We start from the raw sequence: 14,503 nt of genomic DNA on the forward strand, positions 1-14,503 counted from the left end.
GAACCTCTTGCAGCTTTAATTTCGATTTCAGTTCACAGTATTGTTTTTTCATTAATGTGTTGTGTAGCTCAGAACAATCCCCACGCAGAATATAATGGTAAAACGTCTGGCAACTTTACGAAGGTATCTTAATACACGTGCCTCGTTTGTCGCCCTGTCTTGGTGTCATTTTAACTCATAAATAACACGATCAGACCTGAGTAATAACCCAGTCCGCCCACTTCTCGCTTTTCTCTACGCAGATCAGCAGTCTGCAGCTGCGCAGGAAGCAGACAGGTCGCACTGAGCATGCGCTTCTCTATGTGACTCCGCTGCTGTAGCCAAGCAGCATTTATACAAACGACGCATTCCCATGACAACGAGAAAGTTAACTTGGAGGCAGAGTGCAGCAGTTCAGCGGGCTCCGGAGTCTCCTTGGAAAAAGCACAATTTGTCGACATGGCTTTACCGCTTCTCCCCGGTTATTCTTTTAACACGAATGTAAGTTCTGCCGTACTCTTTATTTTCGAGCAGGCCATAGATGATTTTTTAGTTAGATGTCTTTCGCTCCATGCTCTGTTGTGTTTTGAGCGCTCAAGCTCTTGCGGTGTCTTGGGATAATTTGATGTCCTTAACAAACTTAACAGCTTGCGAATGATGAAGCTTTACCTCTGCGTGAATATATATATTTTTATTTGTGAAACCGAACTGCTGTTCCAAACCGCCAGCTAGCCATGTGGGGATAAGTGCGGCTCTGTAATTGTCGGACAGTGAGGTCTTAAGAGAGGAGCTGGGAAGGGGGAACTACCCCCTTGGCAGTTTTGTTGTGTGACATTCTGATATGATTCTGTGCTCCTCAGATGTGTTTGCCTAACTTAAATGAACTGATTATGAAATTCAGCAAAATGATATCAATTGGATTACAAACATATGTAAAGCATGGGAGGAGCATGCATATTTTCATTTGAATCAACTTAAAGTCGTTGTGTAATCACAGATTTTCCTAAAGGCACGTTTAAATATATACAGTACTTTATAAATGAAATCCACCTAAGGTAGTTAGGTAATGGCAACATAACCCAACGATTATTTCTGTGAGCAGTACTGTTGTCTTTAAAACTGATGAAGTCAGTTCACATTGTTTCTAAATTTATATTTAAAGGATAAGTTTGGTATTTTTCAAGTCAAAGTAATTTCTTCACAAACATGGTGTACATGCATTTGCCATGTGAGACTGTGTCCTGTATGAGACTGTGTCAAGTAAAGACCTTACCACTGGCCTTATTCACTTAAGGGGAGATTTTGCTATTAGCATTACTATTGTGTGTGCTTGATAATCTACACCAACCCAGCTGGCAAATGTTGAGGGATCAGGCAGGTCACTGGTTTGTCTGATATTCAAGGGCCACAGACTCAAATGTGTGCAGCTTTACAGCTCTTTGGTACCACAGGTAACAGCAAGTGGCTGGAAAACAGGATATCAAAAGATGCAACTCTGGCATTTTTGTAATAATATAATTTAGGGCTGATTCACATGTGTATTCAGAGAGTTGAAGTGCACACATCAGGCATGTATACAGAAATTATAAGAAATGGCAAAACAGTAATCTGTTCACTTTTAAATAATGCTGCTGGTCAGAGGTCAAAATTTGAATGGGTATTATTTAGGTGTGTGTGTCTTGCGATGAGCTGGTATGTCTTACGTATTGAGAAAAAATAGGCAGTCAGTTAATCTTCACCATTTGTAAGTGGATTTAAATTGAACCATCCATCCATTTTCCAACCCACTGAATCCGAACACAGGGTCACGGGGTTGCGCTGGAGCCAATCCCAGCCAACACAGGGCACAAGGCAGGAACCAATTCCAGGCAGGGTGCCGACCTACCGCAGGACACACACAAACACACCCACACACCAAGCACACAATTTAAATTCATATTAACAAAAATCATTTAGACTACACATTCAACTAGAAATTAAAAAAACAGATGGTGAAGTTTGCAATGGTATGGCTGAACTTCTAAAATGTTTTTTTAATGGATGTATATTTAAACAGTAATAAAAATAACATTAGGCCCTCTTGTGACAAATTTAGGCCCAATCTTGCTGCTGCTACTAATCAGGTGCTAGGCATGAAACAATATGTAGTGTGAACATAGGACAAGTAGTGACCCTTATGACAACTACCAGACACTTACGAGACATTACAGGGTACTGATAGTAAAACAACAAGTTCACTATTGTGTCATTTAGAAGGCTGCCAGAAGGAAGGGTCACATGAGCCTAGGAGTTCATCTATATTACTAAACCACAGTTTAATTTATGCACGGCGGACGCACCGAAGCGCATGTGCACTGCGCCGTGGCGCCCCAGAGTCAAACGCAGCGGCTTCCCAGAGTCAGTAGGTGGCGTCCAAACAACACAACCTGTAAACTAAACTTGCTCTAATCCACTGTGCCAGCAGTCTGTGTGGCATGTTTGAATCACATAATGGTCATTCAGTATCAGAGAAACAAAAATGAGACCGCATGGATAAAAACAATAAACGGAGGCTCCTACAACGCACTTCACAAATACCAGAAGCAAAGAACTCACGGCTTCAAAACAAAACACCTCAAGTAACTGCAAGAGAGGCACAGATCCAAAAAGAAACTGCACAAGGGCTACAAAGTCGTTCAGTATTCCAACAAAGAAATAGCCAAAGACAGGAACGACGGACAGACGCTGAACAATTCCGCCAGTTAGCTGAGAATGCATTCTACTGTATAATGAGTCCACTGTTCATGAAAATTCATTGGGATTAATGACTGTCATTTGCTGTCATTGTCATTCACTTAACTTCCTTGAAGAAAAAACTGGCAGTACAACTGATGAGTTTACACGTTGTTGTCAAAAAGGTCAAGTTAAGCTGCCTGCTTTGGATGAATATCCTGAATATTTACGTAAGCTTTTGACTAACAATGTACCCGAAAGTAAAAGCTTTATGGAATGCATTAGATCCTACAATAGTTCATTTGCTTATGCATCTACCGGGGTAAATATCAAGCCACCACCTGGGAATGGCCCATACTGCTTTCGCGTGTGTGGACAAATATTGCATCGGATTGGAACAGTGCACCCTGAGCCAAATCAGCAACGCAAATTTGCCCAAATGTACGTGTTAGATCTAGATGGCGCAGTTTATCAACGAATGAACCTTCCTGAAAACAAGCAATGCACAGAGCTCATAATGAGAAACGTAGCTGAAGTCATAAACAATCACCCATTAGCAAACTCTATAAAGATGCTACATGAGGTTGAAAAAGAAGCCAATACAAAAGCACAGGCGGACGGTGTAGCACCAACTAAAATTGCTTTAGTGCTAATAAAGGACAAAGAACACGATCTGAGACGATGCAATGTTCCCATCGTTAATGAAGTGGCAATTGTGTTTCAAAGTAAAGACGGCGAGCCTCCGTTTCACCACGATATTGTCATGCATTTACGTCCTGATGGAACCAACCAACTAGGAAATGGAAACCTTACCAATGTGTTTCAGCTTCACCCAGATATTATTCAAATTCCTCACGCTTTTATCTGTGACAACTTGGTAACGGATGTTTTTGGTGATTCGATATCATTAGACCAGATACCACATTTGACGCACCGAGCTATATTATGTCCAAAGAATATTGACGTTGATCACATAAATAACCAAGTGATTGCATTACTTCCTGGAGATAGACACGTCTTTCTAAGTACTGACAGTATTGATTCTGACGACGAAACTGAGCATCTTCATTTCCCATTACAATATTTAAACACTATTAACCCGGCCGGATTACCACATCACAATCTTAACCTTAAAGTGGGGACAATAGTCATGCTATTAAGAAACCTTAATACTAAACATGGTTTATTTAACGGTACACGGTTAGTCGTGAACACCATGACAGAACATGTTATTGAGACACAAGTGCTAATGGGATCCCATACTACCAATACTGCTTTGATTCCCAGAATTGACCTTACAAGTTCTGACCTGGAATTACCCTTTAAACTTAAATGACGGCAATTTCCCATTAAGGCTGCATTTGCCATGACCATCAACAAATCCCAAGGACAAACCATGGACAAAGTGGGCATTTACCTATCTGAGCCTGTATTTGCACATGGACAACTTTATGTTGCCTTTTCAAGAGTTCGGCGTTCGTGTGACATTAAAGTGAAGGTTGTAACTACTCCATACCAGGGACAACTAATTCAAGAACAGCAAGCCATCTTTACTCAAAATGTTGTTTATAAAGAGATATTTGATTTTGTTTTTACCATTTTATGAATGTTTACTTTCCAAAATACTTCATTTAAACCTTTACACTCCGATATTGGTTTTACTTATAAGTGCAACAACTCAAAGACATTTTGGACTTACATGATGTGACAATTACAATTCCATTTTTGTTTTAATAAATTGGTTAATGTTAGGACAAATATATATATTTAATTCAATGAAAACTTTACCAGGACGCTCCCACCCTCCCATCACTTTTCATTCCGGACGCAGGACGCACCGAGGCGCATGCGCACAGCCCCTCAGCGCCCCAGCGTCAAGCCCAGCGGTTTCCCAGAGTCAGTGGGTGGCACCCGAACAACACAACCTGTAAACTAAACTTGCTGTAATCCACTGTGCCAGCAGTCAGTGTCAGCAGAGGCAAAGGAATCATGGCCCCACAAAATGAAACCGCTTTAGTACAGATGTGCTTATTTAATTAAATGACATTTCCCCAGACGCACCCACCCTCCATGATATTTCATCCATCCAAATATTGGAGGGAACAGAAACTGATTGCCATTTTTGGATTTGCGATTCTTTCCAGAATCACGGGCTTACTGGTTTGTAATAATATAATATGTTGCACTTGTCATTTCAGCATACTGTGCATCTCAAACATTGGTAATAATGCATTTCATTACTACAAATGTTTATGACTGCGGTGAGCTGGTGCTCTGCCCGGGGTTTGTTTCCTGCCTTGCGCCCTGTGTTGGCTGGGATTGGCTCCAACCCTGTAGTTAGGATATAGCGGGTTGGATAATGGATGGATGGATGGAAATGCTTATGATGTGACATCTGTTGGAATGACAAATGCAATGAATTTTATTACTACATGCATTACAAAATACATCCTAATAGATGCTGCACTGCAAACATTAGCAGTGAGGTCTACATTGATTACTTAGAATTTAACCCGTCTTAGATAGGTAGGACAGGTATTAAATAAATAAATATATGTAAACAGCTACAATGTATACTGATCTCAGTCAAATTTGATAAAGGAATCTGCTAAATATACAGAAATAATAATACCATAATTAATATTTGTAATAATGCTACTATTAATAGTAATTTAATCAGTAGCTACCACTACAGATAGTTATAATAAGTGCAAACTATATTAAAGACAGGTCTTTTATTTTATTATTCAGTAAAATAAATGTATAATGTATCTCTTTGTTATAGCTGGGGAAAGAGAAGTTCCACAAGTCACAGCACTTTGATATTTCCAATGGAACGCCGATGATGGTAGGCGAGGAGAAGCCGGGCATCGGTGGCGAATTGCTGCCTGGGCAAACGATTCGACCTAAATTCTCAGTCTACCCCAAGGGAGATGGCAGTGCTCTTCCATCCTGGGTTGCTTTTGATAAACAGGTAGAGTATGACTTCATATTGTTATACTATAACTTCATTGTTTAAATAATTTCTTTTTGGGCTGTCTGTGTTTTAACTGAACAACTGAGAAAAGAAATCTGTGTGGGAGATTATGTAAATTGCCTTGACAATGTTGTTATGTAATGGAAAACAATGAAGGAATAGCATTGTGGACATTACATATATAAAACATATAATGAAAATGTGCTATATAAATAAATGTTGTTGTTGTTGTTATACCTAATGTAGAAAATTATCTTTGAAATTCTGTGATGAATTAAACCAGTTAATGTTAGATATAGACATCTTCTTACAGAAGTGGAAACTTTAAGTGCTACCAATGTAAATCTGTGTATGATTTAAGCTGATCATAAACTGTTTCAGCAAACTGAAATCACAGTTTAACAGTAAGAAATGTTTGTATGTTTTGGTTTCTTCTATACATGACTTCAGAACATGAACTGTTAAATTTATAAAGGCTAATCAATTCTCAATTTGTTATGGTCACTCATAAAGTTACTTTCAGATATCACTGGTAAACACAAAACATGGATAAGTTTTAATCAGTTGTTAAACTTTGTAAACGGGAATGTCAACAGTCTCCATCAAGAACTAAAAAGAAAAAAAAAAGATCAGCTCTTAATTCATAACATCCAGGCTGCTCTTTTAGCATTCATACAGGAGAATGAATGGAATATTAAAGGTTAACAAAAGCTGAAGAGAGAATTAGTTGGACAAAGAAACAATATATAATATGAAAATCCAATTTATGGTCTCAGGTGGTTGAGGTGCCAGAGCCTAACCCAGCAGTACTGGGTACAAGGAAAGAAATAGCCTTAGACAGGGCACTAGTCCATCACGGGACCCACTTGTGCACCCACTTATACCTGGCACTGTTGCCAGTTGAAAGTCATCAATAATTCTAACCTGCATATGTTTTGTTTTCGTGGGAGAAAACCAAGAATATACAGAGAAGAAGCCACACAGACATGGGGAGAACATGCAGACTCCATATAGGCAGCAATAGGGTGTGAGTTTCAAACCTAGGATGCTGGATCCATAACAGTGCTTACCACTATGCTGCTGTGTCACAAATTATTTCTTACATTTGCAAACTAGAAAGGTAATAGACGTAATTAGTTACAAGTCAAAAATCAATTATGAATATGCAATCACCCAACACTGAGCTCTATATAAAAGCACTGACCTTGCGAACAGAATTTAATTTAAATATTACAAAAGAAACAGAGAAACTAGGACTGTAATTATGTCATTCTTATTATGAACTCAGAGAAAAGGCTGATATAACATTGGCCTATCAAATAAATAAGACCAAAGTTCAAAATGCCATTGCAGAAATAAAGAAAGCTATTTAAACCAACATTACTGAATACAGAGAAATAAGGAATACTGTAAAAGTTTTACTTATCTACATGTAATTAAAATAAAGCTTTAACTACTTAGTTTTTAAATTTAATACAATTGCCACAGATCCAGGCATCTTGTATAGATGAACTGGATAGACTCATTACTCAGTGAAATCTTGGGTGCAGTTGAATTTCTGCAAAAGAGGAATCTGCAGGCCTAGGTGATTATCCAGCATAATTTTATTAAAAACTATTAGTTGAATTAGGTCAATGAAAGAGAACTGTTTTGATGGAAGCTAGAGAAGATGACCAATTTCCTAAAATACTACACCAAGTTTCAATTTCTTTTTTTTTCCAGTAAAATCAAAAACCTTTTAGAATGCACTTCTTATAGACCAAAACAACTAGACCAATATATATAAACAACATGCGTTACCTGGTAGATAACCACCCAAATATCAGATTGTGATCAAACCTATGTATGTAATACTCCGATCTAGACCGTGTCAAAAAAGTGAACCAGCCATCGTGGCACAATGTCAGAGGTGAAATCCGAGGTTTGATCCCTTGCAAGGGGAAGCAAAATTGTGTACACCTGATGAGCCTCAAATAGGGTGAAACACGTGTCATGTACTCTTTGTATTATATATACAATGTTTATCTCAAGAACAACAAAAGCATAGTTCCCTGAGCTCTTGCTATCTTTGGATGTAGAAATGTGTTCTTAATAACTACCCTGCTAAAATCAATACAAAGCAGGGCAAATTCTTTTTTAAAATAGATTTACACTGTTTTATCTATGTAGACTCTAAAACAACACAACAACTTCTATTAAATTTGAAAAAGTGACTGAAGCACCTAATAGACTGCTCTGCCTTACATGATGTCAGACTTATCATTTGAACCCTGATATCTGATATATAATTCAAGTTATTGGAGACATCTGTCTGTGTAATACATAAGATTACATAAAATGGACCCAATACCTGTCATAAGTCGTCAGCCAAAATGTGCTGCTCTTTTTCTATCATCTTTTTATTGATTATTAGTGTTTGACATTCCAAGACAAGTTCAGAAAAGTCCAACCTCTGTCAATAATGGTTCAAGGCAATTCCCGTTTGATAATCCAGGAATACTGTCAGACTAGTGCAGCTTGTTTATACGACTAATAAGCAGGTCATTTAGGGTTCTTTTAGCATAAGTCATGTAGTTATAGCACAAATGTCTATGTGAAATTTCAAAAGTTACCACCTTTCCTCAGTGTGTGTGTCATTGCTTGCTGTAAATAGATTAGGAGAGTTTGGTTTGAATATTCTACTGATAAAGATCAACAAAAAAAATTCTGGTTGTTGCCTTTTTATGATTAGCTTAAAGTTCAACCCCCTAATAGCAGTCATGAACATATCAGGCATGCAAACCTAATCATGTGCATATCTGACCATTTTGATATTTCTTCTAAGGTATAATGCACATTAGATTACTGCCTTTGTGTATGATTTTTTTTTCTCACAGAGCATTTTGCATTGTAATTTGTTTTCAGCAAAATCATTCGTGTTCTTCCAGGCTGTAAATGAAATTATGATGCAGAATAGAGAAAACTCAGGAATTTTGCATTTGAAATTAATACAACAGAGCGATACCTGAGGGCAGAATTTCAAATAGAGAGTTTACCTCTGAAGCAGATGATAGATACATCACAGATCTTCTAGGCATAGTTGCCCTGTGGTATAACATACTTGACCCATAGTTTGTAACAGTTTCCAGAAAAAAGCTGGAGGCTTGAATTTTATGTGGGTGAAGTGGGGGTGACAACTGATTCTTCCAATGCTTTGGCTGTTTCTTTTGCTGTAGACTGAAGTAGGTTTCATCATTTATTAGGAATCAAAAAGTCAGTGATATATATTTTCACAGATGTTATTGCTACATGAACAGTTTGTGTTATTTTTTGTTCCATATATTGCTAGGAATTGTAATTTGTACATACAGTAACATACAGTGCATGCCTCATGTTTTTTAAACTTAACACAACATTTTGCTTCAAAGGCAGCCTGGATACCAACCATACCACCTGCCTTCATATACACTGGTTCTTTAATAATAACAAACAATTTACTCCAAGATTTGGTTTATATTCAACTACTTAGAGAGAGAGAGGTTTTGAGCATGTGCTGATAGCATGTTGCTACACCTACCATACAATGAAGAACCTCGATTGGGACCCGAGTGCACTGGGTGACACCTCAGCACCACACTGGAACAGCATGAAGTATTTTATGGTGGCTGGGGTGCCAATCTTGCCACCAACCCCTGAGTATTCCCTGCAAGTTGGAGGACTTGTTTGCTGGGCTGGAAGCAGTTTAACGTCATATCCGGGACAAAGCAATTGCAGGTTAAGGGCCTTGTTCAAGGGCCCTGTTCAAGGGCCCAATGGAGTTGAGTCACTTCTGGCATTTACAGGATTTGAATTGGCAACTTTCTGATTGCCAGGGCAGATGCCTAGCCTCAGAGCCACCACTCTGCCCTTCAACTACTTAGTATGTTACGTTTTAAGGACTTTCAGGGTTGTTGTTTCTTTTCCATAACTGCAAAAAAAGGAAAAAATCTGAAACATACTGCAACGGTGCGGGTCCTGCTCCATGCTCCCTCTTCCAGTTTTGGAAGCCTCTTGAACCCGACACCATTGGTGACATAACCGGATGTATGTGGCAAATGGGAACAAAACACTCTAGCCAAAAGGTTGGTGGAAAAGTATTAAATGCTTTTATTAAAACAATCCAAAAACAATTGTCTAAATAAATAGTGCAATGAGTCTTCCATAAATAAATAAATAATCCATAAAAACAGATGAATTGTTGTAGGTTAAAATTCAAAAATAAATCTGTTAAAAACAATGTGAAAATACCGGCAGGAATAGTCCTTCTTAAAAGCCCAGTGCCTTCTCCTTTTATCTGGCAGCTCTTCTGCTTATCCCTAACAGTGCGACTCCTCTGCTGAGAGACCCATCAGCAGACGCAGCTGACCTTCCTTCAAGTCTGGTTGCCTTCTGTCCCATGGCTATGTACAAGCCTCACACTCCTACTCAGGGGCTCTTTTCCCAGCTGCCTGTTTTCTCTGCTCCGATCCGCTAGCTCACTCCTGCACCGGCACTTTCTCCTCCTTCCTACTTCTTCCTTTAATCTCCATTCTCTTTCCTTCCTCCCCCCAAAACTTGTGCTTCTTCATTTTAAAATGGGGAACCTTGCATTTGTGTGACAATTAGCAGCTCCTGGCATCAATTACGGCCACGGGCGATTCCGCATCTGTGAACTTAAGTACTGGACCGCCCACATCACGCATAGGAACCACTCCTGCCATGCTACCACGCCCCCTCGTTAAAGCCATGAGTGTGGTGATTATTTATTTTAAATGGCGTCGATCAGCCGTGAACCTAACTTTACCACACAGACTCTTTTAATAGTATTAAATGTTCTTTTTGGCACAGCAGACATCTTAATATCTGAAGTAAAAGTGAAGACAGCTATATGCATTACAGCCTAGGAGAAATCCTCATTGGTTCTTTAATGGTACACTTTGGAATATAATGAGACTAGCCTCTCCAAATAGTCGGTCACTCCAGTTGGTGTGCTCTCTACCTTAACAGCAGGTTTGTGCTTTTCAGAGTGAAGAGAAGCTTTAAGTTGCACAAGCCATCTCTACTGACTATACATTCGGCTTCCTACTTGCTACATCCTGATCGAAAACAGTGTTATTTATTTTCTTTGTCTGTCAATGCACTCATTTTTGGGCATCTTTTGTACTTTTAAGTTCATGTTGAATACTAACCTGACCAAAGAAACTCCAAACTATCATCTGCTTATCAAACATCAAACTGCTTATGTGTGCTTTTTCCTTAAACAAACTTTTTTTTTTGTTTTTATTTATGTCACCTTATACAATTTCTTATATTAGGAATTTGTTAGTTTTTGCATTCCCCTTGGGATCAGAGTGCAGGGTCAGCCATTGTACAGCGCCCCTGGAGCAATTGCAGGTTAAAAGCCTTGCTGAAGGGCCTAGCAGAGTAGGGTTCCTTTTGGCAGTAATGGGGATTTGAACCAGCAACCTTCCCAGATTCCGGCGCAGATCCTTAGCCTCAGAGCCACCATTCTGCCCTAAACCTAATACCCCACATGAGTTACACTGATTGTAGGTTCAGAAAAATACATGTAACACACATGGATTGGACAAAATCTGTAGGTCTGCTGTTTATTTACACAGTCAAAGTAATGATAAAGACAAGATCCTGAACAGTTTTAGGAATTTTATAAATATCAGCCAGACTGCTATTTAAGTCTCAGAAAAAGACATTGCTGAGAACATCAGGACATCAGAGAGTGCTTAAACATTAGCTGTGTGAGATTACTAGAAAGATATGAAATAGTATATCCTTGAAAGAGTATACTTTGTCTATGCCTCCCATCTATCATCAAATCCACTTACTTTAATTCTTGGTCAATGGTGCGATGTAATATTTCCACAGCAGCAAGTACAAGGCAAGAAAGTGTCCTGGACGGGGTACTAGTCAATTGCAGAAAACACCCAACAATTATAAACACTCATACATGACCAATATAGAGTCACCACTTAACCTAAAGTTAATCTTTCGAATGTGTGAGGAAAAGTGGAATATTTAGGAGAAAGCCACATTAACACAGGGAGAATGTGCACACTGTACAAAGACAATGTGCGGACCAGGATCCTCAAATCCAGCACTAATCAGTATGCCACTGTGCCCCCATTAATTCACTCACGTATGGATTATACAAGATATGTGATATATTTTGGCTATGCACAGCACAAAATATCTATTTTAAAATTGCCTTTTAATTTAATCTGTCATTCTGAAGCCATATACAGTACACCCCCAAAATTCACAGGGGTTACGTTCCTAGAGCACCCGCGAATTGTGAAAAACCGCGAATTATGGATGTGGTTAAAAAAATGCCTATTTTTATAGTTTAAACCCTAAATGTGCCCCAAAACACTTTAATTTCATTTCAACCTCAGCTTAATACATTACCTAAAAAAAAGAATGTAAAGATAAACCCGTATACTGTACAATACTGTACTGATATGTCACCCACAGTGCTAGAATGTAAAATACAGATGTTACCGATATATATACTGTAATTCATGCAAGCACATTTTCATTGCCAGAAGCCTTAGAAGGTGCAGGGCGTTTCAGCGGCATCTTGGGGCTTTAATCCTTAAACTGTCACATACTTGGGGGTTAATGCATCCCTGGACGCCAAATACTTTTTTGCTGCACTTTTTAAGTAAAGAAAACAAAGAAAAAGTGAAATTTTAATGGAACACATTTTTTTTCATGCAAAGAGCATCACAGTTACTGCAACACTGATCATTTTACACACTGCTAATTAACTGTAAAAACTATTTAAAAAATGACTGGAACAATATGTACAAGGTGCAACTGATGCCATTGATGAAATTCAGTAAATCACAGAGCCAACTGCGCTTGAACTGGCTGCATGCAAGCACACAGAGGTAAACGCTGATGGTTGTAGGCTAGTCTAGTGCAGCGGCTCAGTCCCAGAGACAGTGAGGCTGCAGTGCTGCAGGGACCAGCAGTGTTCATGAGCTGGCTGCTCAATGAATGTATGGCACTGACTGATCAGCTTTGGCGTGCTGGTAAATTGCACTTGGAACCGACAATAACCGGTTGTGGCGTTCAATGAATATACGTTGCTGAATATACTCAGCTTCTACGTGCTGGCAAATGGCACTGGGAAACGACTATAGCCGGTTGCAGCGGTTTAAGGATTAAGAAGAACAAAGCGGAAAACACGAGAGCACTCAGCTGGAGATGCATCACATGGCAGCAGTCAATCAGCAGCAAGGAGAAATGAATAACGCTGTAGCGGTCCGGTGCCACTAAGATTCACACCGTCGAGAAGACGGTGATTTATTTATATTTATGGTGGAGATTCCAGGGACGCACCCAGGCTTGACCCGGCCCGCACACACTCACAAACAGAGACAAAAACAAAGCAAACAGCAAATAAAGAATGTAATTAAAACAAAAGAAAACAACAATACCACCCCTGTTCCCCTTACGGCGATTATACAGTACATTAAATACAACAAAGCACCAGCAAAACACACACAGTAAAGTCCATGAAAAACGGCAACGGATGAAATGTAATGATGAAAATAGATAGTCCAGAGATCTGCATGTTGAATGAGAATGTAAAGATAGTCCTACCGGTAGTTCCTGAAATGGTGCAGACGGGTTCAGGAGTGCTTCTTTCTTTGCAGGATGGCCATGAATCCACTTACAGTTGTCATGTTCACAGGCAGACAGCAGACATTCCAGACCCTAACCACGAAACGATCCAGGCCAAAACGAATAAGTGCAGGTAACCCAACAGAAGGCAGGCAGAGAGACAGGAACTTGAAACACAAATTACAAAAACTTTTTTTTTCTTTTGGTCACCAGCCTCCTTTTTAAAAGCCACGCTGACATCCTTTGACCCCAACAGCCCCTGCACCCTCAGCAGAAGACCAATCAGAGCCACTGCAGGGACTGCTGGGAGTTACAGTTTCAAATTCTAGTAGAGTACAACACTCTTGGATTGGCTACTTTCACCATCCCAAGCCGCGTTTTCCTCTACGGTTGCTTCCTGTTCTCTCTATAGTGCAGTATTGCCACGAAAAAAGCCATAAAAAATTGTGGAGGATATTTGCGGTTTCCGCTAACAATTATTAGTTAGGTTCTAAGGAAAAATCTGCGAACAACTGAGGTCGCGAACCCTGAACCGTGTCTTTGCGGGGGTCTACTGTACATTCAATTATATTATAGCCTATTTTATATAATATAACATTGTCTTTCTGGCCCATGGAAAAAAAAGAATTTAAATAGTAATCCACACCTTTTGCCATTTCAACAGGTACTCTGCTTTGATGCCTACTTTACAGAGTCTGTGCCTGAAAGTAGAGAAGAGCTCTCCAGAGTCAGATACTGCAGAATATATTTTTACTTGGAGGATGACACTATTCAAGTTGTTGAGCCAGAGATTCAAAACAGCGGGATCCCACAAGGTAACACAGGGGAAAAAATATGCAAACACTGCTGTAGTGTACGTACTGTATATGACCATGTTAGTATTTTGAGTGAGAAAGAAAGAATGTGATTAGTTATGAAGTTATTAACAATAAGTCCTTTAAAAGCATTCCTGGTTCCTCTTGGTAACAAAAACATTTTTCCTTTTGTTTTTTTTTATTTTAATTTTATTGAATTTTTTTAAATCAAATAACACTCTATACACATAACTCGAGTTTTACAAAAAGAAAAAAGAAAAAGGTTTGAAACAAATCAACCCCCACCCCTGAGAAAGAGAGCTAGGCCAGCAGTGTAAAACTTTATGCTAGTAAAGACAAATGCATAGATAAAATAATAAATGAATAGAGATAAATG

The 14,503-nt window shown here is 39.0% G+C and overlaps 1 protein-coding gene across 1 annotated transcript in view; it reads left to right on the forward strand.

Moving 5' to 3' along the window:
• Positions 1–334: 334 nt before the first annotated feature.
• Positions 335–14,503, forward strand: part of efhc2 (EF-hand domain (C-terminal) containing 2) — a 68,454-nt gene continuing 54,285 nt past the window's right edge. Inside the window, exons 1-3 of the mRNA XM_028799760.2 lie at positions 335–480; positions 5,477–5,665; positions 13,977–14,127. Of these exons, the coding sequence (XP_028655593.1) occupies positions 439–480; positions 5,477–5,665; positions 13,977–14,127 (382 nt within the window). The 5' untranslated portion in view covers positions 335–438. The remainder of the gene's footprint in view (positions 481–5,476; positions 5,666–13,976; positions 14,128–14,503) is intronic.

Source organism: Erpetoichthys calabaricus, chromosome 4 (genome assembly GCF_900747795.2).
Source record: "Erpetoichthys calabaricus chromosome 4, fErpCal1.3, whole genome shotgun sequence".
In the NCBI taxonomy this organism is placed as follows: Eukaryota; Metazoa; Chordata; class Cladistia; order Polypteriformes; family Polypteridae; genus Erpetoichthys; species Erpetoichthys calabaricus.